Below are 27,724 nucleotides of genomic sequence, written 5' to 3'. Positions count from 1 at the left end.
ACTAAATTTGTGTATGTACATCTCTAAAATCCAATCTTCGGCCTAAGTATATAAACATAAAAAATTAATAATGTTAACAACATAATAATTAACTGTTTAAAATTAAATAATTTAATAATATTTTCTTACCATTTGTAATTGAACGCCGAAGATGTGCTTGCTTTCCAAATGAATAAACTAATTTTCCATTTCACGAATTACAAGGATTAAAATATAATAAAAAGAATAAGACTCGGATAAATATTTTTAAAAATAATTGAGAATTGAGTATTGAATTGAAAAGAAAAAAGTTTGGAGGATTTATATAAGAAAATTTATGATTGCTGGGGATATTCTAACTGTTAAAAAGTTATTATTAGAAGGAAAATGCGTCAAGACACATTTTCTTTTCTCTCAAATTGAGCATATACAAGTATATTGCAAAAAGAACACATATGCTCAAAAAATAATAATTCAAATTCAGCATATTTCTGTAAATCGACCCTAAAATGTCAATAAAAACTTCAACAAAAATATAAAGATACATTTCTTAAATTATTGCAAATATACATTTTTGGGTACAATAATTTTTGTTCTATGGATAAAATTAATAAATTGTTCTTTTCGTTATTAATTTATCCTTAATTTTTTAAAGATATCCAAATATGCATGCCGCTTCTTTACTTGAAGTTTAAATTCTAATCGTGATTAATGAAAATATATGACATAAATACTTAATGATAACAAAGTACACCTTTTTCTCCATAATGGGTCGTGTCTCCTTTATATCAACAGCAAGAAACCTCAAAAAAAAAAAAACTCTATACTATTAAAAAATCAAATAAAATAAAATTGATGTCAAATTGAAATAAAACTTACAAGTTACTATTTTAAAAAATCATTTACTACTTAACAAAACTAATATTTTGAAGTTTGATTTTGTAAATAAAAATTTTATTTAAAATTAAACTGCAATTAAAAAAATCAGAACATTTTTATACAATAAATCACAACCCTGTTGTAATCTAAACTTATTTAATTCTTTTTAGTGGTACAAGGACTAAATTAATCCACTTAATAACAAAAGGACAAATTTAATCCAGCCCCCATAATACAGGGACCTCCCAAGTACTTTAACCAAAAGAAAACATATCATAAAACGTCCCAAAATAGATCTGGCAAAGATTAAACATGATAGCGTCACAACACAGAACGATAACATGAACAGGATACCAGTATACAGAACGCCGCCCGCAACACAATATAAAATTACTACCGTATCACAATTTATATGAATATATTTAATACTCTAAAAACAATAATGTCACGACACAATACAAAAAAACCGACATGGATTTATGAATTATCTATTCATTCAAAGGTGGTGACGAAAATTATTCATTCAGAACCAGGCACCGTTGCATACATGTACAAAGTTTGGGTTGAGATTTTGGATATTTTTCTATTTATAAAAGCAAAAAAAAAAAGTATATATATGAGCTGAGAGAGTTGGTAATACAAAAGAATTGAAACCTAACCTAGTTCAGAATAATATTGTACACATATTCTGTCTCAGCTCCTTGTTATGATCTAAAAAAGACAATTGAATTTCTAAAAAGTTTGCACATCTTACCTTCCTATTTCTTAATGTTACAAAATGGGTAAGAATCCTGTATGTTGGAAAATAAAATGCTGTTCAAAGACTAATCAGTATTCTTCATCATGTGCTAAATATATAGATCAGCATGGCCCCAGTACCTGGTAATGGAATGGATAGGCTTTTCAAATGCATTCCTGTTAAAAATTGGAAAAGGAAGGCAAATGAAGAAGATGAAAACAGAACATAAAATGCCAGACATTTGTTGAAAGAAAAGTAGGATATTGAGCTCAAATTCTGCAACTAAATGCTTTTAAGTTATTTTTTCAGGCCGAGATTTAGCAAAGCTGAGTCTCCTAACCACCATTGCCGATGTCTAATACTGATAAGCAGTGAAACCCTATTACAAATTCCAACATGTCCTAAAATACCTAGAAATATTCAAGTAAAATAATCACTTAAATTTGTTACGGCATTTTCTAAATGCGTGCAAATATATAGCATTAGTTCTGTTCATTTGAGGTCCAAGGTACGAATCTGGACTGTGTACACACATGTATAGTATCAATATGAACATAGAAAATGAAAGAAACGACACATAAACCATATTAAGCAGATTTTGATCTTACATGCTGAAAATAGTCATCACTACATGCATGTAGTAGATTAGTATTTTTAAAGAACGAAGCTTATGCTAAGAATTATATTAAAATGAAAGAAATGACTAGAAAAAAAAACATCGGTGAGCAGAATACCTGAGATCAGTAACACCAATCAAACCGTAATTGTCAAACCAGTCATTCCAATCCTGAATCATTGCTTAGCCTGCTAAAGAAACTTTGGTTTTTGGATTCCGGGAGACGCTAGCTTTACGGTGTTGAGGGTTTTCTATAGAATACACAAGAAGACTTCCATCTTTTGTCCCGGCCAAGAAGCATTCTTCTGGAGTTACAGTTAGGGAGGTTATTATCTTCCCTATCCCATTATATCTTTGAACAACCTCAAGTGTGCTCATAGAGCGAACAACAATCTGTCCTTGGTCACCAGCACAAACCAAAAACTCGCCACACCCACTGAGTTCAACACAGTTAAGACGCCCATTGGATTCTGAAGAGGCAATATGTTTTCCATTAATAGAATAGAGGTGTAAACTGAGATCACCATCAGAATAAAGTACAATCTGTCCATGCCGAGAAGCCACAAGTTTTGACAACGCACTTCGAGATGGATGTAGTAAAGATCGGACATATCTTCCATCTCTCAAGGTATGGAAAACACAAGTTCCATCTTTTGACCCGCTAATAACTATATCAAGCTCCACACTGACATACAGGCATGTAATTATATCATCATGACCACACAGAATATGGAAGGGAGTTTCAGCAATGACACAATCTGTCTGCATATTCCGAACTCTCTTTTCTGGGATTCTGACACGGAGAACTTCCCACACCATGACTGTAGTGTCGTGACTTCCAGTAGCAAGAATGCTTCCATCAGCTGTAACTGCAGTAGGTTAATTAATCCTAGTGAAACCAGACTCCAAGAAGCACTAGTAACACAAACTAACAATTCACAAGGAAAAAAACATTTAGCAGATACAGATCATCCTCATCTAGACTCATAAGATGATACAACTCAAGTTTTATGTTCATGTCTGTCCCTTTGTTTCCTTTTACGCATCAATACCCTATGAACCTTTGAATTACACAACCATCTTAGCATCACTACTTGAATTTTTTTTTTTAAATTTCTCATTATTGCTAATGTGACCCACTTTAAGAAGAAACGTTTTTACATAAAGAAAAAAAATGATTACTTTCAGCAGATTGCAATTATTATTAGGAACTCGAGGTTCAAAAAATAGAATCCAGCTTTACATTCCTTTTGTCAGCAGATTTACGAGATTCCTTTATAAGTAAATACCTGCAACACAGCTGACAACATCTTTGTGATGTCGTACGCTCTGAACCATTCTTCCATCACTCAAAGATATGACTTGAAAGCTGTTTTCCCAATTGCCACATGATATCAGAAAGTTCTCAGCTGGTGTTTGCATTATCGCAAAGCATTGTGCTCCCAGTTCAACATTTTCTGCCAGAGGGCTCCCAATTTTACGAGGGGAGATAATATCAGAACCCACTCCAAAGAAGGGATCCTGCGGATTTTGAAAAGTTACTTAAACAAAAATACATCAAAGGTAATTTGAAGGACATCCAAAAGATCTTTAAAAAAAAAAAAAAAAACTTATAACTAAGAACTAACCTGAGAACCTGAGAAGGTGAAATTTCCACCAGACTGAAGTTGGGTTGTCAACCACATCTTAACAGATAAAGTAAGACCCTGGTTCACAATGACAATGACCGAGTCCAATAATCCAACATACAAAACAGCTGATGGTGGATAACTTATACAGGAAAGAACAGATGTCAAATTGATAGAAGCAGGTGCAAAATACAAAGGATGAGCAATTGGAATTGGAGGCCCTCTTCTTGGGTGCCGTTTGCGGAAAATCTGGATTGGTGTCTGACCGAAATTTGCAATTTGATCTTCAATTGCTGATTTCTGCAGCTCATCATCCATAGAGTCCAGATCAACAGCACCTTCATAAGTTAAATAATAGAAGACATTTGCAGCCTGCAACCCAGGTATATTTTAAATGAGACAGTTTAGAGTTAAAAGAATAGAAAAGGAAAATCAATATTTGGTTGTCGAAAGATGTCTTTGCACAGAATACCTCCACTGCTGGTTTTCCGCGCTGCTTGTAACCAAATACCAAATCAATCCAGTGGTGGAGATTTGAGCTAACATACTCACTTTCAAGGGCCTCTCTATTTTTAATAACGAATAATTCAGTTGACCCCTACAAAAAGACGAGCAGAAGTAAATTTCTTAGCAGGCTATCTAGGGTTAAACTAAATGCTCAGCAAAATACAATTCCAACTCATATATTAACAAGGATTCTTCAGCTCAGCAAGTCAAGGAGTCAATGGGAGCTTAATTCCCAGAAAAAAGAGTCTTAAAAAAGTATACAAAGAAATATATGAAAACACACACATATACAAAGTTACTAAAGAAATCTTAAAAGTATAAAGCAAGTCTAGTTCACAAATTCTCATCAAATTAAGAAGCATAACTCCTAGAAAGTTCACCCCTCATCTCATAGGACTAAGGATGCGCTTGGTTAGGTGGATAAGTATGAAAGGAGGGAGTGGAAAAGTGGAAAGAAAATACAATTGGAGTGTGCTTGGTAGAGAAGAAAGTTGAGAGGAAAGAAAATAGGAGAGATGATGGTTTTCTATCCTAATATAGAAAAACCAATCCTTACAAATTGGAATGATAAGAGAGAAAATGAGAGAGAGGGAGAGAGAGAGAGAGAGATGTATGCTAGTTCAAAATTATGCATTTTTCAAATGCTTTATTTTCTTTCCTTTTATTTTTCAACTCTACCAAGCAACGGATGGACAGAAAACTACTTTTTCTTTCAAAATTTCCATCTTCCCTATCAAGCACGTCTAGGGAAAAAAAATTTATTTTCTATCTTTCTATTTTTCTACCCCTTCAATTTTCCATCTTTCCAATCTTCTTTCAACTCTACCAAGCAAAGCCTAAGGGAAACATGACAATGTTTTCCAACCATCATCCACTATTTTTACAACACCCTATTGTGGTAGATATTCAATTTTGTAAGGTTACATATTAATTCGTGTTGCAGTCTGAAAATAAAATTAATGCTAACTGATCTTAAATAATTCTATCTTATCTTCCCTAGGAATTTTCATTCATTTGTTTCTGTATGATTTCGTATAAATCAGGCAAGGTTTTCTTCTTCTATTCATTTTCCAATGGTCTTTCTGTCCTTCTGGGAAATGAGCCACATCTTTGTAAATCTTTGCAAAGCACCTTTCATTGCAAGATTCACCATTATCCCAACTTACTCACAGTCATTGTTAACCTACTCATCTCCATTATCATGTCAACAAAAATTATAACATAAATCGTTTCCTATTAAAAAAAGGTAAAAAATATGCTCATTCTGCTTATCTTCTTATGTGGCTTTTTACTCTTGCAAAAGTATTGCCAGACACACCTAATATATAATCTTGCGCATCTTTTCTATTTTTTTTTCCCCATAAATAATCTCACGAATAGATTTATTCAAAATTCAATCAATAGAAACATATTTCATTATGGAATATCTACAAATGCATTAGAGCCTTGATAATTGTTACTTTTACAATATTTCTCATGATAGGCCCTGTACGAACAATAAAACTCTGTACCCATACAGTTAGAATCACAATCCTAATCAAGGGTGTTAGTGAATTTGATATGATACAAACTATTGGACAACCTGAGCAAGAAAAAGGAGTTACTGGAAAAACAAGCCCGTGAAACATTCTAAAATGAAACTGTTAGATTTTTATTGCAGAAGTCTCTATCTCCTTGACAGAATTTATAGACATTCTCCTGTGTAACCAAGCATCATATGTATTTATTCCTCTTAAGACAAATCAAATAACCTTTCTGACTACTAAATAATTCTCGAGCAATGAAGGACAACTATAAACTCCAAAAAGTTCTTGAAGCCGAAACAGCCTAGTCAGAAACTTGGCGCTATATAATTTATGAAACTTGACATCCTCAATGGGAATTCACATACCTTAGCCCAGGGAGGGAGAGAAACATCATTTATGGGTTCACCATCTTGTTTCACCCCAAGATGATAAGAGTTTGAATTGATAAGAAACTCGGGCATGTAATAGAACTCAGGAATCAACTCCTTCACGTCACTTGTATTAGATAGGCAATTTCTATATGTGCTTTCAATGCTTTGAAAAAGACGATCTGCATGGTCAAATTTACCACCCTGACGAAAAATGATAAATTAGTGGAGCTGGTAAACCAAGAATCAACGCAATTTAAGTGATAAACGAGGAAAGAAACCAAATTGCATATAGGACACATTGAATGAGAAACGTAAATTATTCATAAGTCTGTATTTGAACCATATTTAATGCATTCATACATATGACTACTAGTATACACTGATCAGACTTTGTGTGACACTACTGCAATGACTTTACACTTTTCAGATTTAGTATGACATTACTGCCATGACTTATCAATTAATAGCTAAAATTCACCCATAACTCTACCATTCATCATACCCTTGAAAAACTAAATCCTAATATTATCTCGTAATATTTATTCATAAAACTACTGCTGTGCTCTTTCCAGGCAAAAACCTAAGATTATAAGTTTCCACCTGTGTTAAGCATTAAGGTTAAAGGGTATCTTAGTCATTTGTACTACTTAATGTTCTCCTTTAAATAGAGAGACCACCATATTGGTCGATTCCTACAGTTGAACGTTTCAAGTAATGATAATTTAAGTGTACTCAACTCCCCTCCATACGAGAGTAAATAAAAGATATATTGCTACTTGCTACCTGTCCCAAAAAAGCACACTTTGCAAAGATCACACAGAAAAAAGTGCTTCTGACACTGTTTTACAGAAGTTTATCAGCTAAACATCATTGCACCAAAGAAACAGTCCGATCACCAGATATTCCTTCCTCCCCTTACATCATATAACATTATCAGACGAGGAGGTCGATTTACATACCGCACATCATAAGATACCTAAATTTGTGATGCCGTGAAGAAGATACCTGTAAATTACGGTGAAGAGACGTAAAAGGTTCTAACCGAAGGAGGTAATAAAGCACAATCCCCATGCTTGAGTAATGAGACCCATAATAGAAACTGCACCAGGAAGTACAAGCACAGCAGCCCATAAGACAAAATTAATTAATCAAACTCTAAAGGAGAGAACTACTTAATGTACTGAAACCAGGATTAAAAATTACCTGGGTATATCGGGATCGCAGAAGTTCCGATACCTGTCTTCAAACACCTGAATCAAGAAGCATTATAATGAAATATTAGGAAAGAAAAAGAAAACAGTGATGTAGAGGATTAGTATTTAAGTACGCCATTCATTTAAAAAAAGGCAAAATTAACTGACCTCAAACCGTTTCGAGTCCAGTGCTCCAACAGGCTTGGAGAGATCCCTAAAAGTCGATGACTTGTTAAAATCAAGAAACTCAGATGAGTAATCAGCCAAAATCCAAGGAAAGACAGGATACTGAGTCAAATCATTATATGATCTTCCTGCAAGTGTGTTGAGAATCATCAAATACTCAAAATTCGTTATATCCCTTCTCCTCCAGCTCTCCCTTGCAGTTTCTGCCATTTCCAATGCCACACGTCTATCAACAAATGAAATAGGGTCATTCCTGTCCCTACTACTTCCTCTTCGTAACAACAGCTCATTTCTGGTAGAGACTATCAGGGTTCCAATCTCCTTCGCATCCTTCTGTGATGCGAAGTTTATAAATAAGGGAGCAATAGAATCACTGAAGAAAATCTCGATAGCAGTATATCTAAGCAAATACCGAGTCCAATGAACAGCTTTAATCTATGGCCAGCAAAGTAAACAAGAAGAAATTAAATTAATGATAAGATATACAAGCAATGCAGCACAAATGAAACAATTATGGTTCCCTACCTTTCCAATACTCCATCTCCTATAACGCTTTACATTTTTCAATTGTTCTTTATGCAAATTTTCGGCCTCTACATTGTCAGAAGTCCCCTTCTCAGAATTTATATCAAGAGGAATGGACCACTTAGTAGACTTTGGCTTTAGATCACCCCTCTCAAAATGGCCTGATGCATTTAAGTTCTTGAAAACTGAAGATCCTACAGTACCTTCAACCATAAACTCGCCAAAGAAATGCAAGACATCTTTCATGACTGCCAATTGACCTGCCAATTTTCTTTTTGGTGTCACAAGCACACATGGAAGTGACATAACAACCTGCAACATCAAACCACAAATTAACAATGAATTCCAGATGTTTTACCGAGAAAAAAACACACAGATTGACTGTTCTTATACCACCAATAAGAGGTACCTCATTAATTTCAGTTTCAGGTGAAGGTGCTGAAAACTCTTTTCTATCTTGAACAATATCCATCTGATCATTGATGGTTTTAACTACTTCCACACTGTGACTGTCTGAAGGATCCTCAAGAATAACCGACTGTACACTTGGTTCAGCACCACTTTCAACAAGTTCAGAGCTCCCCTCATCAGTAATCCTGCGTACACCTTGGAGCAGAAACTGCTTCATTTGCTCAGGAATGTGCCCAACAAAACTAGATTTGCTCTCGCTACTGGGAAGAGAAGCCTCATTACTAGGGGAAGTGGAAGGAGGATGACACATCTTTTCATCAAAATGATAATTCCGTCTTAACTTTGGTCTACGGCGCCATGTATCTTCCGTCTTGTCAAGTTTCCAGTGTATCACAGATCCATTTGGAAATGGATTGGCAGACCAAGGACCTCTTTCATCGATTAAAGTTCGTAACATGTGCATCCATTTTTCCTGTTAGAGCAAAATTTATTATTTACACACATGAGCACAAGATTCAAAAGTAATAAAAGGAATGAAAGCAAAAGAAACAATGACAATGAACCTATTAAAGAAACTATGGACCAAAAGAAAGAGCATGTTCCAAAACAGAAAAAATCATTTAACATACAGCAACATTTTGCTGCTGCTCCTCTTGCGCAAGCAAGAATGCAGCCCTTCTCCTCTCATCTGAAGCAAGAATAGTGTGTAAGCTACTTTGTATCTCATCCTCAAATGCCGTCTGGTTATGAATTTCTAAAGAAGAATTTTCTCCCATCGTAGCACGTAGCTCCTGCAACTGTCTGCTACGGTCGTGTTCTAACGTTTTTACATACTTAGACTCGTCAGAAACCTGAATCATGAAACTAGAGAACTGAATGGGGGATAACCTGGAAAAGGGGGCAGCAGAATATGGCAAAGCCAGTTGAAAAAAATATCACATAAAAAAAGCAACAGATTCAGTGTTAGCATTATATTTGCCTGCCTTTCTGCAATGGCAGCATCAATAAAACATGCAATGCACATATTTGATATCTCCGTGAGGGTTATTGGCATTGACCCTTGGAGATATGTCAAAAGAGTTTTCTCAATTCAGAGAACCAAAATGTTCATAAGAGTAAACAACAAAGCAGAGTTTTACACCATTTCATATCTCATTTTATTTCTTCCATCAAAGTGAGACTTAATAGAAATAGTTTGAAAAATCAAAATATCACTTGAAACCATGTGGGTATCATATGGGTTGAATTATCAAAATATCAATTGAAACCGGGTTTTTATCTCTAGTGTAACTACGGTCTACATAAACAACACAAACTTTGGAAAAATAGACTGAGAACCATTCGTAATCTACTGGAACTTTAGTACAGCAAAACATTCATGGAACTTCCTAATTCCAGAATATTGTCAACCATTTGAAATATAAGATCAGAAAATAAATATAAGATGTGATTTCCATCTGACTGAAACAGGTAGTAGACAACAAATCTTAGTGAAACAAAAGATGATAAATTTGAAGTTCAGAACAAACCGCCGAAAGCAGTCGATCCTTCTGAATTAGATTGTGAATGGAGCCTGTTTCTTTTGAGTAGCTGCTTGAATCAAATGAGTCATCCCGGGCAACCATGCTAGTAGCAAGCATTGACTTTCCAGAGTTTATAGTTTCTCGAATCACGTGTGCTATTACATGGAAACGACCGCCATTATCTAACATTCCATACTGGGATCGTACAACGAGCAAAGACCTGAGCACCATGTTATTTTATTGTTACACTTCATGGAACAAGCATAAGGCAACAGAAAGCACTAATCCATATCCTTTCTTAAAACTCAAGATAAACGGTTGTATGACACACAAGATATTGAAACTTGGGCATTAAAAAAATACCAGATGAAGAGCTGCAATCGACTCTTGCTTTGCTCATCATCAGTGGCCAAAAAGCAAGGCAACAGTGAGGTGAATTGTTGAACACAGCGCAAGGCTCTTTCCAGGGAGGATCTACAGAGGTATAGGATTAAAAGTCGAAAGACAATTCTTGGACACCTTTCCCCCCTTAAAGCCATGGCTTTATCAACATTTTTATTTGGTTTTCCACTCAATGCATTGCCAATGCCTCCAGATACAACAGCAGCCATTTCTGCAGCAGGAATATTAAGAGATTCTACCAAGCCACGTGCACGTTGGCCAAGAGATGGACCAACAGATGCTGAATTTCTGAGTCTTGTCTTGCTTGGACCCATTCCATTCATCTCACTAATAACAACCCATATATTGTCAAATAAGTTCCACCAATTATCAGTAGGTATGTCCTCTCCACTTGTCACTGCCTGCCCGTAAGATTCCATATTTCTGAGAATGGAAGATTCACAACAAGATGAAGTTACTTTCTACTGGACAACTTATATGATGGAAGAATACCGTCTCCATAAATCTCCATATGAGGTTGAGTTCAATTATAAAGCTTCTAGTAAAAATAACAGTGCAATGTTTCAAACACCATTTTGGATGTTGTACAAAAGGAAAAAAGCAACAACTACTATTCCAACAAGTACATACTCAAGGAAAGCATGAACATTGTACTGTAAGACAAATATCCAATTGTTATAAAGTTTGAGCCAACTTGATATTCTTCATTCTGTTACATGAAAGAAACAAATGCCAACTACTAGTACTCTAAATCATCACAAGAAAATTCTAAGCTTATAAGAACTTTTTAAAAATTGTATAAAGTAAAAACTTGCTTCTACTTCTCCAAATTATATTAATTGATATTCCCATAGAGTGAAAATTCTATAGCGAATGGTGGATTTTACATTAAGATAATTATGCAGAGCCATATATATACATCCTGCAGAAAACAAGGGGGTAAATCTTTTTCACCAGAAAATCACTAGTCATTCCTTACTAAAATGAAAATAGTTCATTGTCCTGAACTAGAAAAGCAAAACAAGACTTATTTGCTTTTGACCAGAGAAAGAAAATAAAAGATAAAAGAACAATGCCAAAGGATTTATGAAAAGATTAGAAGAGTAGAATAGCCCATCATCTCTAACTTTGAAGTTAAGAAAAGATAGAAGATAAAAAAAAGCCAATATCATACAAAATAAAAGGAAACCTCAACGCAGTGACTAGACAAACAGAGTGGACCATAGTTGGAGGAAATCATTTAATTTCAATCACCCACACAGATTTCATCACAATTACGACACAAACAGATAATACAAAACATATTAGTTTCAGAGATAATGAGTGAAAATCAAGCTAGCAGTACCCAGATACTTTGTCATCAAATTCTCCTTGCAAGACCTCATGCAACAAAGAGTCATATTCTTTCTGGCTTTCAACCTCTAAAGAACCCAGATAAGAATCAGAGCTATTAGCAGGAAACTGTAAGAAACAGAGAAAAAAATAATATCAATCTTTAGTCTGAAAAAGAAAAAGAAAATACATAAGTAGGAAAGACAAGACAAGTCATAAAACATACTTCACTGTAGTAACATGTTTGTATGTGAGAATGTGGACGCACAAAGACAAATCTTGCTTGGTCTTTCATGGAAGGACAACTATTTTTAAATTCTCAAATGTTTGAATGCCTAAATATCTAATAAAGGATAACATAATCTTCATCTTATATGGAAAGGCACATAATTAAATTGGGTATGTTAGGAATTTGACAAAGAGAATTGGAAGAAAAAAATTCCCATGACAGGGCAGATAAACCAAGGATAAATATAATATAGACACATTCTCAAGTAAGTAGGTACCGGAAGCTTATTGCCAACTGCAGAGATAAGCATCTCATCAACAAGTTGCAGAAGATATAATGTATTGTCTCGACAAGGCTGTGAACTAAAAATATTCTCCTCAGCAGATAAATCTACCAGCCTTTGAAGCAAGTTTTCATAAATGTCACAGAGCAAGCATCGGAATGATATGCCAACCTACCAAGGACAAGCATTAAAGCAAATTATCCATTAATGGAGAAAAAAATCACAAAAATAAAGTAGACTAGAATAGATATGTAAAAGAAAATAAGGAGTTTGACATACTTGCTCACAGTGCAGAAGTAGAAAATTCACAGTCTCCTCTAATTGTTGCCAGCCACCTTTCATAAATTGTATATAGTGACAAAGAACAACTGAGAAAACCCTCATCACAAGATTTTTCTCATTTATCTCATAGTCACCTTGATGTCTTGAATCAGACATATAGTTTTTTACAACGTCAAGTTTCACAGAAGCTGTTAACCAAGCATTCCAACCATATTCCTAAAGGCAAATTTTGAACAATTAGATGGCACTTTTAAAAGCATACACGGCATACATATGATATCAAAAATCAATTGTATGCAGTAGTGCAGTACCATTAACGTTTCTATATTCAGAGGATTTGAATCAAGAAGGTCAAGTAGATCACAAATTATTTTCATTCTTGCAGATGCATCTCCACAGCTGGATAGGTATCTAAAAATCAAAAGCAAAATTTGAGGAAGGAGAAAGTGAGAATTATTCCCTCTGCTCTTCTGCTTGTCAACAAGGCTATTTTTCTGTAACACCTGTAAACAAACATTTTTAAGAAACAGGTAAGGTAGAAAATTATCAAAATAAAGAGAAAAACAGAAAATTAACTAACAAAACAAGGAGGGAAATCCATGATTGGTAGACCACCTGTCTCGGGCTAGCGCCACCTAGAAGAACATCAAACAAAGTGGCACACAAATTATCCGTCAGTGGAAAGTTAAACAACCTATCAGATATAGCGAAGAAGAGAAGTTGCATCCTTGAACTGGTCTTTTTGCTGTTTTCAGAAAGACTCTTTGATCTTCCAACAGCAAGATTGAAAAACCTTGGCCCCTTCTTCTCTGATGGCAAACCAACCAAAAATCTCCCTAGAAACTGCAAGCTAAGCAATCTGATAGGCTCATGTTCCCTACAAAAAACAAATTGTAGGGTGACTAAAGAGAAATTCACTCTAAACCTTTGATTTAAAGCAGATCACTTTTACCAATTCTAGTTAAAACAATTCAACATTCATAGGAAGAGAAACAGATCAACATATGAAAATTATAAGCAAATTAGTGGAGTAAAATTATACTTAAGCACGCATTTGGTTCAGAAACTGGATCATTTTCTGGCAACTGAATGCTTCTCTAAATACACATTTGGAGTAAAAAAATGGTTAAAGTTCTCTATCAAAAGACCAGTACACGATGTTGTCTCAGACCATGGCAGAAAAACAGAAACATATTTCAAAAAGAATGTCCTGTTTTAAAGTTGAAAATAAGAGGAACAAAATTCTAGGATTCCAGAGAAACATAAGCTAGGATAGACAGCAGAACCACTGTCCCAACCATAAAATGTCCAGGAGACGAATTAAATTTTCAGATTTCTCCTCAGAGAAGGACATTATTTAAGAAAACTCAACGTTAGTAGAGAAGCATAAAGATAAAGTTATACATTTTATGAAGATTAAAGTAAATTAAAGGAATATACAATAAAAGTGAAACTATTACAATAAGAATGCCGGAAGTCATTATTCAATGAAACAAAGGTCGTTGTTGTCTCTGATGACAATAAGTTTCCACATTTCACTCTTTCAATACATAAGGCCTACCTCTTTAGGAGATTGACAAAAATGTGACAGCCACCTAATAGATTTACTTGTTCGATGAAGGACTCAAGCAATGGTTTTTGAGAAATAGCACGTATAACCATATGCAAAACATCCTCAATGCATGTCATATCATGGCTTGTTTCAAAGAATGATACAAGAGCTTTTATATCCGCTGAAGCAATGTTTTGCCTGCATACAACATGCAACAGTATTGTAAGAAAACTGAGAAAATAGGATAATCTGCTATGCATCTCCATGAAAAATGAAGCAGCTGATCCAATACTTCACATCTGGCAACATCAGATGCCCTCACCCAGTTGACAATGCGTACCTGAGACTCATTTCGCCAAGACTTAATAAAAGAAGGTGAATTTTATGTATTTCTTCTCTACCAGGTCTTTCTCCAATAACTTGTTTAGTAATAGGATGTAGAAGTTGTTGGCCTCCAATGGAAACCCGAGATTTCACGCTATCCCAGTAACACTGTTGTATTATGTCAATAACACGTGGAAGCTGGCATAAACTTTTAAGCAGCCTCAGATCTTTATCAAATTGTTCAATGAGAAACATGTACAGCTCACGCTGCACCATGTAAGCTGTGTATAGCCAGATATGGGGATTAAGAAAAATGGATGATATGGCTTCTTTCATTAGCAGCTCCGACAATCCTAAAGAGGAAAACGAAAACATCAAAAGAAATTAGATACATCCTTAAATGGGTATAAAAATAATGATAAAGATCAAAAGAAAATTTGCTATGAATAATTCCTACATAAAAACAACTCGATATAGTTCATTATGCATACCAGAGGATGATGATACAACATTGAACAAACTCTTCAATGCAGAGAGTGTTTCCATATTGAGTTGCTGAGGTGGAAGTGATTGCAATAAAAATCCCAGTACTGAAAATCCAGAAAGAAGATGCATTTGCTGCTGATTCGCTAAATTCTCATCTAAGACAGAAGCAATCAGCTCAATAACTTCAGCAGTCAAACGTTCTTTTGCAACCGGAAAGAGTAGTGTACGTTCTAAAACTCCAGTTTCACCATTTTCATGTCTATCGGACTGAGTGATAAGAGGGAAAAACACAGATATCCCTCCAACACAGTAAATTATCTCTTGGAGCAAGCGTCTAGAGCATAACTGTGTACCAACCATTATAGCAGCTTCAAATAGAGTCTTATCTGATACAGGATCCAATGCAGGTGAGACATTAAACAATATCTTGCCATTACTCGCCTGAAAAGAGGAATCAACACCTCGATTCAGCTAACAAAAAAACAAAATTACCTTTTAGGCATGCATGTGTGTGCTTCTGTGGACATGTTTCCAATAAAGGGAGAGAAAAGAACCTGTGCATTGAGTCCAAATACGATTTTGGATGCAAGACCATCTTTTGTTCCAAGAATTCCACTAGGCATAGGGTTATCACCAAATGCAGTAGTTTCACTATCTAGGAATGAGTACATATAGCTGGGTCCAAGGGAATGTACAGCCTTGACTTGCTCGGAAGAAATGGCATCACCAAACAAATAAAGTGGACCAATCTGACCAAGAAAAGGAAATGAATCCTGAATGGTCTCTACAGGATCATCTTCTTCATGTCGAGGCAAGACAATTTTTGTACCAATAGAGCAGCTAGTCAATATCTCACTCACTTTTGCATATCTGAGACATTAAATGACGGGATCAAGAGGGAACTTAACTGTGTTGAGGAAAATATTAATCTTGAAGTTATTACCTATAAAACGTAAAATGCAAACACAGAATGATTAAAGGTGGCATGTTACCTGCATCTTTCAGAGGATACAAGATCACCGTCAAGATAACATCTCAATAGGCTACCCCCAGAAAAGGCTCTTCCTATGGTATGAGTAATACAAAGAAAGTGCCATTTCTTCCTGACTAGATTAACATGCATCTCAAGACTCTGTTCTTTCAGGTTGATAGTCTGAAGGACACGAGAAAAACATTAATAGGTGCATGAAATTGGAAGTAACACCAAAGACAGAGGAAAACAAAGTAAAACAAAAACAAGCTGTTTTCAGGTATCTTTGCGTTTCAGTGTTTGGGGGAGGGGGAAGGGGGCCTGCTTTTCTATTTAATAGTGAATAAACATGTAATGTGTTTGGGAAGAAACTTCCTAGAGATAAATATACTGCATATCTTTTACCTTATAAATAAGCTTATCTTCAGCTAGTGTTGCTAAGCATCCTCTTCCATTTTCAGTTAGAAATTTGAAAAGGCCCATTGTTCCATTCATGGGGAAGTTCTCCACCCTAAGCCAACATGAAAAAGAAAAACCCTTGTTGAGAGGCCATTGCACGGGTGTTTTAATTATGATACCCTACAAAAGGAAATTACAATATGAATACCAGGTTCCAATTATAGTCATATGGCAACAATTGAATGGAACAAGTTCCAAAAATAACTAAAAGGAATATGGATATCAGAAGAAATTGTTCAGAAATTCTCCCTAAGACACTAAAAGGACTTACAGAATCATCCCCATTGAGATCAAAGAAGGCAGTTGGTCCCTTCTCATTTAGCATTGACAAAATACAGGTCAATAATAATGAGCAGTACTGCTGTTGAGTCCCCACTTTCTCACTTCGAAGGAGAGCAAAGATCTTGCGCATATCCTTCCCAGATATGCTATGGCCGCCAATAACCTGAATCAGTTGTGCAATTTTCAAAATGACACTGTCATCACATTCTTGGACAAACCAATCAAGAAGAAAATTAAGCATTCCTGCCGCAACACATGAAGCTCGATTGGAAAGGGAATCCTTAAGCAGCTGCTGAAAAACACTGAGACCATAGTGCCTCAAAGACTCACTGCTCTGGCCAATCACAAAAATAGCAAATAATGACATCAATATTCAAAAGGATATTGAGTAAGAATCAGCTATAACAGATTCTGGGAAAACTTGGTATCATCAAATAGAGTAGAGAATTACTAACCTTCTGAAGAACACTCAAATACAGTATAACCACATCTTCATTCTGAACCAAAATGGATCAGGAAAAAAACCAATTTAGGGACAACAATTTAACAATCACAATGAGTAAAATGACAAAAGATCATGAAATCCATTCACATGACCAGACAAAGGATGTGATGGCGGATCAAAGAGACTTCTCAGGGCATTAATTCACCTTTATATGAGGGCTTCCATTAATTTCAAACTTTCCATCGACAAGCATATCAAGAAGTGCATTTAAAAGTGCTTCACTTGGATGCCATTGACAGAAGTCTAACAACAAACTTTGCAATGTCTGATAACCCCTACCAACAAGAGCTCTAAATGCTGCCTGTAAAATTAATTATTGAATTAAAAATGGAAAATAAGAGTAATAAAAGAATAATTGCAAAGACACATTAACATTCTTAAGACAGCAATGATATAGGAAATGTCGACCTAATTTTAGATTGGTGTGCTTTAAAAGCATGACAGAAGTAACACCAGTTTCCTAAAATGACCCAGAACAACAAGTTGTGATTACAATGATCTAAACACCATGAACAATTAAAATCCTTAAACATAAAAAATTGAACTCAATTCACCACCACTTCTAGATGTCTCAACTGTTCTAATCACATGAAAAATTAGTTCTAGTTCTAATATTTACTACGCAGCCATTTATCATCTCAAGTTCAAACAAGCAATTTCTTGCTACACAGACCAAAGCTCAAGGATTCCAACACATGAATCCATATTAATTTCACAATAAAGTTTGAGTGCAAATATCACACAAGACAAAAAGACTGCAGTCATGCAAACCGCACACTGCCTTCCTGAGATAAACATGCATGTTGTTGAACATTAAGCTACATTTTCAGAAAAGCCATACCAACACCAGCTACAAAGTTTTTTAGTGTTCTCATGTACTAAAACAGAAAAATATTACACAATAAGAGTTTGAGTGCAAATATTACACAAGACAAAAGGACTGCAGTAATGCAAACTGGACACTGCCTTCCTGAGATAAACATGAATTAAGTTGAACATTAAGCTATGTTTTCGGAAAAGTCATACCAACACCAGCTACTAAGTTTTTTGGTGTTCTCATGTGCTATGGCATAGAAAATAATGGTGGCCACACTAAGAACATAAAATCTCAAGTTCAAATGATGGCATACAAAAATAAAGACAAAATAGTACTGAAGCAAAATCCTTCATCAAGAAAGACTAAATCTTTGCAACCTTCAGGATAAACATGGATAAAGCATTCAACTACTCCAGAAAAATCATTGACTCTGGAAAAAAAAAAATTATAAAAGGAATGAAAATTACCTTTGAGGCATCATTATTTGCAAGCAGGCAGGTAAGAGTTTGTAAAACAACCAAAACCAACCTCTCTTCGTTTGCTTCATCAAGATTGCCATTTAGCAAAGAGACTACATGCAAAAAGCATTCTCCATCTCGAAATAAAACCTGGTAATGCTGATGAAACATGAAATGCATAAGATATTTGTATAAAACTCAATGGCCAAGCTTCCAAATACGCAGACCTTGGGAAAAGGCAAGTCAAGGTGAGCAGTTCATGGAACATACCAGTGGATCAGTCTGGAGTATATCTATCATTCCAATCAATAGCTTAATAGACAATTCAGCAAAGCATTTTTCACGCTCCTTTATAACAGTGAAGGTTTCAAAATATTTTGAGCATATGTACAACACCGCTTTTTGATCTTCTTCAAACAGTGATTCAATCTAAAATGATAGGGGGGAGAAAAAGTAGAGTCTTAGCAAGCTAATAACTAAAATGACCAGAACAAAACTTTCTAACAGCCAAAAAGTATACCTTCATGAGGTCAAGAATGTATCTGAAAACTTGATTTCTCAAACCTTCTTCCCAAAACAATTCGAACAAACAATCAATGCAGGTAGAATCATGCAAAACCAAAGTTCTAGCATCATCTGCTACCAAGAAAAATTCCGCAAAGAGTTCCATGCATGTTTCCATGCATTTAATCCAACACTGTGATGTTTGACTAGAATAAAGTCTCTGGTGGCCATGAGACAGAACCCCTTCCAAATAATCATTATCGATCACAGGACCCATATTTCCCGACATTTTAGATTCATGGGCTAGAATGCAAGCAACTTTAAGAACTCTGGAAACTGCATTGAGTGTCTTAAAGGAAGCAACAGTTTTCTCGGATGAAAGCTGCAATATTCGAAGCAAACTCTTTGCAACAACACTGGCAGTCTCAGGATTACAAGCAGATTGTTCAAGGGCTTCCAGTAAAGCGGACAATTCAGGCTGTGACAACATGAGGTGAAGGTAAAAAGTAAGTGATGTTCCAAGCACAAAAAATAGAGGCCTTTAAAAACAATCAAGAAAAAAATCCTTTCAGATTATGGGTAGGATCGTAGAACAACCAGAACATTCATGGGAATAACTGTCCAAGCACAGATATCAAAAACATTAAACATGAACCCAGACATAAACATCATAAACTACCATAGGGGTCCACTAAATCACAAAACCATATGAAAGGTATCAACTTAAATATTTATAATTTTCTTAATACCCTGAATATCATATGTATAGAAAATTTTTTGAATCATAGGCAAAAGAAATTAACAGCACATGCAAGCAAAAAGGAAAGATACCAAGTTGAAGAACATCATACATATAGAAAATTCTTAATTATAAAGAGAGCATTAAGGTAATTTCCCAGCACTATCATAGTTTGGGCTATACCGAGCATTGTGATTCAGCATTTTGGTATCCACGCTGGACCTACCAACCCACTTGAATTCACAAGCAACACGAGTATACAAACATTGGATGAATAATTAAAGGGGAGTACTGAAGACTTCTAATAATGCCCAAAACACCTGACTTGCCCACTCTGACCCTTGATCACCCAAGTCAATCTCAATCTTATATCAACATTATCCTAACATTCAGAGCTATTTATTATAACAAATCTATCTAGCTAACAAATTATTTATTCAAGCATGAAACACAGTGAAGATAACTGTTGACAAGAAAATAAACCATTTCACAGAGAATATCTCAGAAGTGACAAGAACATACCAAGTTATGGATACTCCCATTAGAAGTTGCAGCTAACTCCACAAATGAACTTGCTTCTATCTGAAGAATTTGAATCCCAGTACTCCCAGAAGCAGAATATTCTTCAACCTTTTTTGGAGATCCATCAGGGTATGGAGTAGACTCTTCATAACATTCCTCAGAAGATGATCCAAAATAGAAAAAGTTCTCAGAGAAGATAAGGTCCCAAATTCCCTCCTTGCGAAACACCTCAAGCAATGGAGCTGACGAAGTCAAAACCTTCTTGAAAGCATTAAGAGCACAATGCTGCAAGGTACTGATGAAAACCCTACAAGAAACAAAATAACACCGGGGGGGGGGGGGTTACTAATGCGGAAAAGAGAACAAAGTGCTAAAGGGAGACAGAAGCATAGCTTGCAGGAATCTGAACAATGCTTCAGGGCACCACAACTAAAATAGAGACAGGAATAGAATAATTTTACCATAAATGATTTGGAAATTCATTTTGATTGGAACAAGCCCTAATGCATGGGAAAACTTGGAGAAGAACCCTCAATACCCATTTAACCGAAAGTTCCGCATAAACTGAAGAAATTGATGTGGGAATCCGACCAGAGGTTGCTTGGCCATGTTGAAGTTTAACATCTTCTGCAGCAAGAAGAAATGAGCAAAGTACTCTGCTCAACTTGACAACGCAATCATTCCAAAGCTGATTACAAGGAGCCTTCTCAGGTGAAGGAGCAGAAGGCTCCGCCAAATAACTTTCAGCATTATCATTTTTTAAGTTTAAAGTGGATGTTTGACTGCCTTCTGGCAGAGCTGAATCTTCCATAAGCTGTATGTACTCTTGAAACACGAAAGCAGGTGAACAAAAGCTATTTGCAAATTTATGAACTCTTCCATTTTCACATAGAAACTGCAGATTATTCACATTCCCAAAGCTGATGATTTGTTAAGGTCATTAATACATGTTCAGGCATACCGATAGCATAAATTGTTAAATTTGGGCAATAAATTCAGAACAGAAACCACTATTCTCACCGATTTCATTTGATAAATAAGATCCACTTTATAGAACATTAGAGGAACAGTGAAATAGCACATTGTCATTGCTGCACTAAACAAAATCAGATTGAAATTTCAAACAAGACAGTCCATCCAAAAGTGTCCTTAGTCTCAAAAGGAAGATGACATGAGTAAGTAACAGGTACAGCATGCTAGCAGAAACACACTTATAGCAGATTCAACTATATGAGCAGGAGATTATATAACTCCAATAGCATACAAGGTTCACAAATTTCAGTTAAAACAAAACAGCATACAAGATACTAAATATGAGTGATATATAGGATACACAGCCTCCCGAAGAACTTCCAAAGAAAGAACATGGAGCTCAAAAATTTTCAGCAAGCTATATTGCTCCCTGCATAAAAGTTTAACCACAAGATCATAATATCAAGAAAGAGTAGATAAGGAAGGAATAAAATACTCCTCTACAGATTCATAGACAATAAATTCTTCACAGGCAACAAAAAAAGGAAAAAAAAACTTCAAGGCTTCAGAGCTGGAAAGAATCAACTAGAGAAAGTTGTAAGATCATTGTGCATTGACTTTGCAGGGAAGCTATACGATTCCCAGATATGCCCACCAGAAATTAAGATAACCTACCACACTTTTACCAGATACAAACAAAATGGCCATCACATAAACAAAAAGCCATCACATAATCAAAACCAATAATCAAACAAAATGGCCTAGGACAGGATACCTTAGCCATTACTCTGGCTCTATCTACACGGTTTAGAAAGCATAAAGAAAAATCTTCTAGGAAGTAACCTAATCATACAATATGCACACAACTTCACATGGAATGCATCCATATAATTCAATTCAACAAAAAGGTTCAAGTTTTAAACATTGGAGGGTGGGAGTAGGAAAGGAAGAAAAATAAACCAGAAAAATTATCACATGATATGCTTAAATTAGTTATTGTTAAGCATCCCACCTAAACCAATTGGCTATAGGTGGAAAGGCCCAACTCTAATGCAAAGGCCGCAAGAAACCCAATACTTACAGAAGTTGGATAACACCACTAAACAGTTATCTAGTCATTGACCAAGAAAAAAGGTGGACTGGAAACGAAATTGATGGGAACTTATAAGAAGGTGACTAAATGTATATCAGAAAATGGTCTAGTTCTTTTTCTTCAACCAAACAAAATGGTACCCACTGTTTTTCAACTAGCATTCTCAGTATGATATTTCATACGAAGTGTTCAACATAGTATCAAGACACCAGTTAATTCCCAAACCAAGTTAGAAAAACTACCTTCGCCCATCAACTTGTGTGGCACTCTTTAAGAGTAGCATATTAATTGATGGAAGTGTAAGCCCATCCAACAGAACTTCAAGCCCCCCAATGCTTTTGAAATGATTTTGACCACGTGGATTATCACACAATGCAAAAGAAAGGGTTCTCAAAGTCAAGAACTGAAGTGTCATATCTGTCCACTGTTCTTTCATACTCAACCTTCTGATGACACGCAACAACTCTGAAAAACAAGAAGCTTTCATGAACAAAAAATCAAATGCAAACAAACAGCTAATAGGGGAGGGGGGGAGGGGGTGAAGACGTATCAAATCAAAAAGCACCCAAAAGAACTAAATCTTAAACACATAAGCATTAAAAAGGAACAACCCAATGAACTATAAGGAATAATAAAAGTGTACCAACTGATCAAATTCGGTAGCCAATTATAAGGGTATCATTTCAATTTTCAGGCAAAACCATGAATAACCATATTGAACCTATCGGTATCTTTGCTTTTCAGCTGCTTTTTACTTGTCAAACAAAAGAAAATGCATATGGTAGCCATAGCAAATGGTTCACATGTTAGCAAGTTATGTATAATGATAAACAAAAATGCCTACCTTACCTACTAACCAATTAAGGCCACCAGCTTCCATCACTGAGACAACTGCCTTCCGATGCCAATGTAGTGTTCTTTCAGAAAGAGAATCTTTTAAACTATCAGGGTCAATTGAAGACATAGCACCAATTACAGAAAAATCTTCAGTAATACTATACATCTGAGCTTTCTCATAAACATTGGAATTTAAATCAATAAAACAACATATGATTGACACCACATATACAAGTACTCGCTGCAAGAACCCCATTTTCTCTACTATCAAATTAGAAAAACTTTCATCAGCTGGAATTGCACCAACCACTGTTTTGAGTTGGATAACTGCCCCTGAGATAAAAAATGAACTTGGAATTAAGCAATGAAATTCAGACACTTCCATGTAAAATCTAATCATAACGACAAACAAAAATGACAAGTTCATATCAGAATTAATGGGAAGATCAACATACAAGTAGAATCCAATTAAAGAATCTTTAATTCCTGTAGTTACCTAAATGAAAAAAGAAATTTTAACTAATTGCATTTAACCTTCAAAACAATCCAAGACCTGATGAATAATGTTCCATAAAGCTATTTACATAACCAGAAACTAGGATACTATAAAAAGCATTCCACCTCCAATCACATACAACATTGAATTTCAGTATCAATGGACCAGAACAAAAAGTGCCAGCTTCTCAAATAACATTATGGAGGCATCAATAATATTAATCATACCTTTCATCAGTGCTGTAAGTTTCTGAATTCCACCATAGTAACCAAAAACTCTGCAATTATGCAACGAGCGGGTAATAATTTTTAAAGCATCCAAAACAGGTAATCCTTCAGAAGTGAAGCTTATGGAAACTGCCGGAAAATCCATTCCTGTGCGTCCCACACCAGTATTTACTGGATTTACAACAAAGGAAATAAAGCACATAAAATGACATTAGATATTTTACATTAAATATTTAATCAATCTATACATAGGAAGAGAGACTCATAAAAAGTAGGAAGATTTAAGCGACTGCATACAACCATATCTACGAAAAAATATCCAAAAAACAATGCCCTCAGACTAATTTTACTTTACAAAACAATTTACTAAAAGCTTTCCTGAATCCAATAAAGGACATAATGACAGTAACACGGAGTACCAAAAATAAGAGGTTTTTTATTTACAAGAGATCCACCCAATAGAAGTACCAAGTTAAAAAATGCTTCAACATGAACTAGAACACACAAATTTAAGTTGCACATGGAGCTTCTTCATTTTTTAAAAGTAATTACTTCATTAATTTTATATCATTTTGCAGAAAGGACAAATATTTTAGAATCATGGGAGTTTACTTTTTCCTTTTCTTTCTGGACATTCCAATTTCTTACTGTTTGCTGTTCCCTATCAACAAAATTGTCTGCCCAAACAAAAGCAACTCCAACAGAAGATATAAATAAACTTACACTCAGAGACCAAAGTGGTTAATTGCCCAATCTCTTCAATCAAAGTCAAAATGATTTCAGCAGGATGCCCAGCAGAGCAGCCAACTACTATATCATTAACTCTCGTAGAATACTCAGCAATTGAAGCAGCTTCTGGTAGCTGACCACCATTATCAGGCTCCCAGTTCTTGAATACTGTCAGAAACTGCTTGAGGAAAACATGAAACGACCTTTTCTTTTCCGCCTAAAATCAAGCAAACCAGGGACAGAAATCCATTAACAACACAGAAGTTATACCCATCAATGTGAAAGAACCTCAAAGATGAACATTAATCCTTTGAAATGAAAACTTTAAAGGAGAATGTTTTGATAAATAAAAGCTTACTTAGAAAGACCTGAATTTAAGAAGGGAAAAAGAATAAATTGGTAAGACAATTGCCAGAGCCAAAAGAGAGAAAACATATAAAAGGGACAGTAAAATTTCTTGTTCAGAGGCACCGGAAACCCTCTAAAATTTTGAATTAAACACCTTGAGAGTAGTTAAGCATACTATAAAAATACTACATAACTGCAAGCAAACTTCCAACACTCAAAAATCCAAGAAAGGTATCTTCTCTAACTTATTTAGCAGAATGAATGCACTTCCTTTAAAGATGGCCAAATTGTAATCTCGATTGTATGTCATAGCCTAAGTGAGAAAGCATGTAAAAGAGATACTTAAATTTTCTTGTTCAATGACATTGAAAAGCCTCTAAAATTTTGAATTGAACACACTTAGAGTAGTTAAGCATACTATAAGAATATTACATAACTGAAAACAAACTTCCAATGCTCAAAGATTCAAGACAAGTTTCTTCTCTAAGCCTTTTAACTTATTTAGCAGGATGAACACACTTCCTTTAAAGGTGGCTGAATTTCAGTCTAGATTATTTTCGCATTTTTTTATGCTGCTAACATAACATTATTTTTCTAGGATTAAATCTAGAAAAAAGAATGCATGACACATATGAACTGATAAGAGTGGGTAATAAGTTCTACAACGGGTTGGTGTAATTAGAAAAGATAAATAGAAATCTGAAAACTTCAGACATGGGGCCATACCTTATCAACCGTGTTTTCATATCTCTCCCACAGTGAACTCAAAACTGCCTCATCATTTCCTTCACTGGAAGATAGTACCCCAAAGGGGAAAAGATAATAATAAAGTTCAGCTTGAATAAAATGATAAGGTAAATCAAGTGCATCCAAAAGCACCAAGTGGATTAATCTAAACCTCCAAACAATGAATTAGTACAGCCGGACTCCCGTCAAATAAGGAACTAATCAAACTTGTAGAACAGTAAGTTTAAACTAAAATGCTACAGCATTCCGAAATTCTACTCACTCAAAAACTCCTTTGTATCACCACATATTTAAAAGGTAAAATAAAATAACAACCATCAATCATCAAGCATCAGTACCTGAAGCGAATCCTTGGAGTAGGAGGAGACAACCTCTCCCCTTGTGCCCCTGGTGAATCTCCAGTTTGGCCACTAGATGTCCGACGAATAAGGTCAGCCACACCTTTCACAATATTCATGCTGTCCGCAAAGATTTGCAATAACTACAGCTTCACAATCCAACAATCAATAAACAGATGGCCATCCCAGACCATCACTTTTAGCCAATATCAATCCAGCTGTACATATCACACCACACTGAAATGCTTCAAAATAGTAACCTAGGCAGTTATAAATTCAGTTTATCAAATAACTCGGAACAGATCATTTATTTATTTACTCTTTTTAAAAACTTACTATCACCCCTGTTGTAAATCCACTTTCCTCTTCTTCTACAGAAAAATTCTACGCCGAATAAAATGGAAAGAGCTAAGTCTTTTTTTTTTTTTTTGCTAAGCCGGTAAAATTTATTAGTTATGAAAGTCATTTAATTTAAGTAATACCGATGGTAGTTATTGCATTTCCATGAAGATAATAAAATGGAAGACATTACAAATATACTTTAAAATGGAGAAACATTCAAAAACACGCTATTGAAGATTAAGAATCTCGAAAGTAAAGAGAAATGGACAGAAATCTCGTGGATGATAGTCGATCATTCAAGCAAAATCAAATTAAAGACGATAGAAATAAAGCAGTCGTTAGTTGCGGAAAGTAAAAGTACCCGATCAGATCAAACAGCTTGAGTCTTGTCTTGAATTCTAGGGTTTATGATGCAAGATCTGACTTCTGATTGTTTCCTTGAGCTTATTTCAATGGAGTTCAATGAGAAATTTAAAGAGAGAAAAAAATAATTAGCGAATACTAAAATAATAAGAAATAAAAGGGACAAAGAAGAAGGTTAAAGGCAAAAAAGAAATAAATAATTATCGGAGCATTTGATCCATAGAATGAAATAGGCCTAAGCCTTCCAAACTTAAGACTTTTGTTGATAAACTATTAAAATTGTCGCTTTTGTTTGATTCAGGTTACATTTTAATTATTTATATTTAAAATATTACGTTTTAGTCACTTATATTATCGTATTGTAACATTTTAGTCACTAAGCCGTTAATTGTCGTTAACAATGAAATGTTAAGCTGACACGGCACGTTAAATCATCATTTCAAACAAAAATTTTAGGTTAAATTGTACAATTGATCCCTATCTTTTTTTTATTTTGAGTAATGTAATTCTTTCCTTTTATGTTCTTTTAAATTTTTTTCTTTAATTCCCATTCTCTTCTGTTTCTCCCTTTGTTTTCCTCTTTTCTCCATTTATTTTAATATAGTTTTTTAATGTTTTCCATTTGTTAAAACTAGCCCTGTACTTTTATTTTTTGAACAATTTAATTTTTTTATTTCTTTATTTGTTAAAACCAAATATCTTTGATTACATACTCTATGTGTAAACCTAGATACCATTTTCGATCACTACAAGATGAATGAAATCGATCCTATTGAATTAATCAATACCAATTCTTCTTTGATATATAATAGAACACCAAGCTAAATTCTACCAAAGACATTGATTTGCTTACCAAATTGATGCCAAGAACTAGAAATAAAGCTAACCCTAATAAGATCAGAAGGTTTAACCAGTATCATGATGATCTTCATTGAAATATCAGGTTCAAGCAATTCTATAAATCACCACAATAATCCATTTTTGGATCCTTTGTATAGCTTCA

General features: G+C 34.9%; 1 protein-coding gene across 4 annotated transcripts; it reads right to left on the bottom strand.

The window, feature by feature from the left end:
- Positions 1 to 1,334: 1,334 nt before the first annotated feature.
- On the bottom strand, positions 1,335 to 26,888 carry LOC105797260 (BEACH domain-containing protein B). Of its 4 annotated transcripts, none has more exons than XM_012627211.2 (41): positions 26,720 to 26,888; positions 26,017 to 26,234; positions 25,658 to 25,721; positions 24,578 to 24,800; positions 23,855 to 24,025; positions 23,144 to 23,464; positions 22,537 to 22,759; positions 21,563 to 21,631; positions 20,691 to 21,149; positions 20,230 to 20,536; positions 18,985 to 19,446; positions 18,735 to 18,893; positions 18,474 to 18,623; positions 17,335 to 17,490; positions 17,140 to 17,181; positions 16,674 to 17,018; positions 16,349 to 16,522; positions 15,966 to 16,126; positions 15,528 to 15,843; positions 14,979 to 15,414; positions 14,504 to 14,840; positions 14,173 to 14,361; positions 13,227 to 13,488; positions 12,923 to 13,114; positions 12,609 to 12,827; positions 12,324 to 12,500; positions 11,831 to 11,946; positions 10,447 to 10,908; positions 10,090 to 10,303; positions 9,190 to 9,411; positions 8,559 to 9,032; positions 8,150 to 8,461; positions 7,607 to 8,059; positions 7,449 to 7,495; positions 7,251 to 7,344; positions 6,240 to 6,446; positions 4,314 to 4,439; positions 3,842 to 4,213; positions 3,503 to 3,734; positions 2,332 to 3,082; positions 1,335 to 1,773 (listed from the first exon to the last, which is right to left on the bottom strand). In XM_012627211.2, exons 2-40 carry the CDS (start codon positions 26,133 to 26,135, stop codon positions 2,397 to 2,399), a joined length of 9,750 nt encoding a protein of 3,249 aa, XP_012482665.2. In that variant the 5' UTR covers positions 26,136 to 26,234; positions 26,720 to 26,888; the 3' UTR covers positions 1,335 to 1,773; positions 2,332 to 2,396. The 4 variants fall into 4 exon arrangements, with proteins under 4 accessions (XP_012482665.2, XP_012482671.2, XP_012482666.2 ...); XM_012627217.2 differs by having other exon boundaries at positions 2,332 to 3,076; XM_012627212.2 differs by having other exon boundaries at positions 26,017 to 26,276; positions 26,720 to 26,884.
- Between the last annotated feature and the right edge of the window lie 836 nt (positions 26,889 to 27,724).

This window comes from Gossypium raimondii, chromosome 3, assembly GCF_025698545.1.
Source record: "Gossypium raimondii isolate GPD5lz chromosome 3, ASM2569854v1, whole genome shotgun sequence".
NCBI classification, from domain to species: Eukaryota; Viridiplantae; Streptophyta; class Magnoliopsida; order Malvales; family Malvaceae; genus Gossypium; species Gossypium raimondii.
The sequence above is the reverse complement of the archived record's forward strand: the minus strand, read 5'-3'. Positions and strand labels throughout refer to the sequence as shown.

Excerpts from the sequence above, each read along its gene's own strand:
- LOC105797260 (XM_012627211.2), bottom strand. The coding sequence starts at position 26,135 with ATGAATATTGTGAAAGGTGTGGCTGACCTTATTCGTCGGACATCTAGT. Across the intron at positions 21,632-22,536 it reads ACACAAGTTGATGGGCGAAG|GGAGCAATATAGCTTGCTGA; the intron begins GTAGTTTTTCTA and ends ACTTTTATGCAG. Across the intron at positions 21,150-21,562 it reads GAAGTTCTTCGGGAGGCTGT|CTTTGGGAATGTGAATAATC; the intron begins GTATCCTATATA and ends ACAAATCATCAG.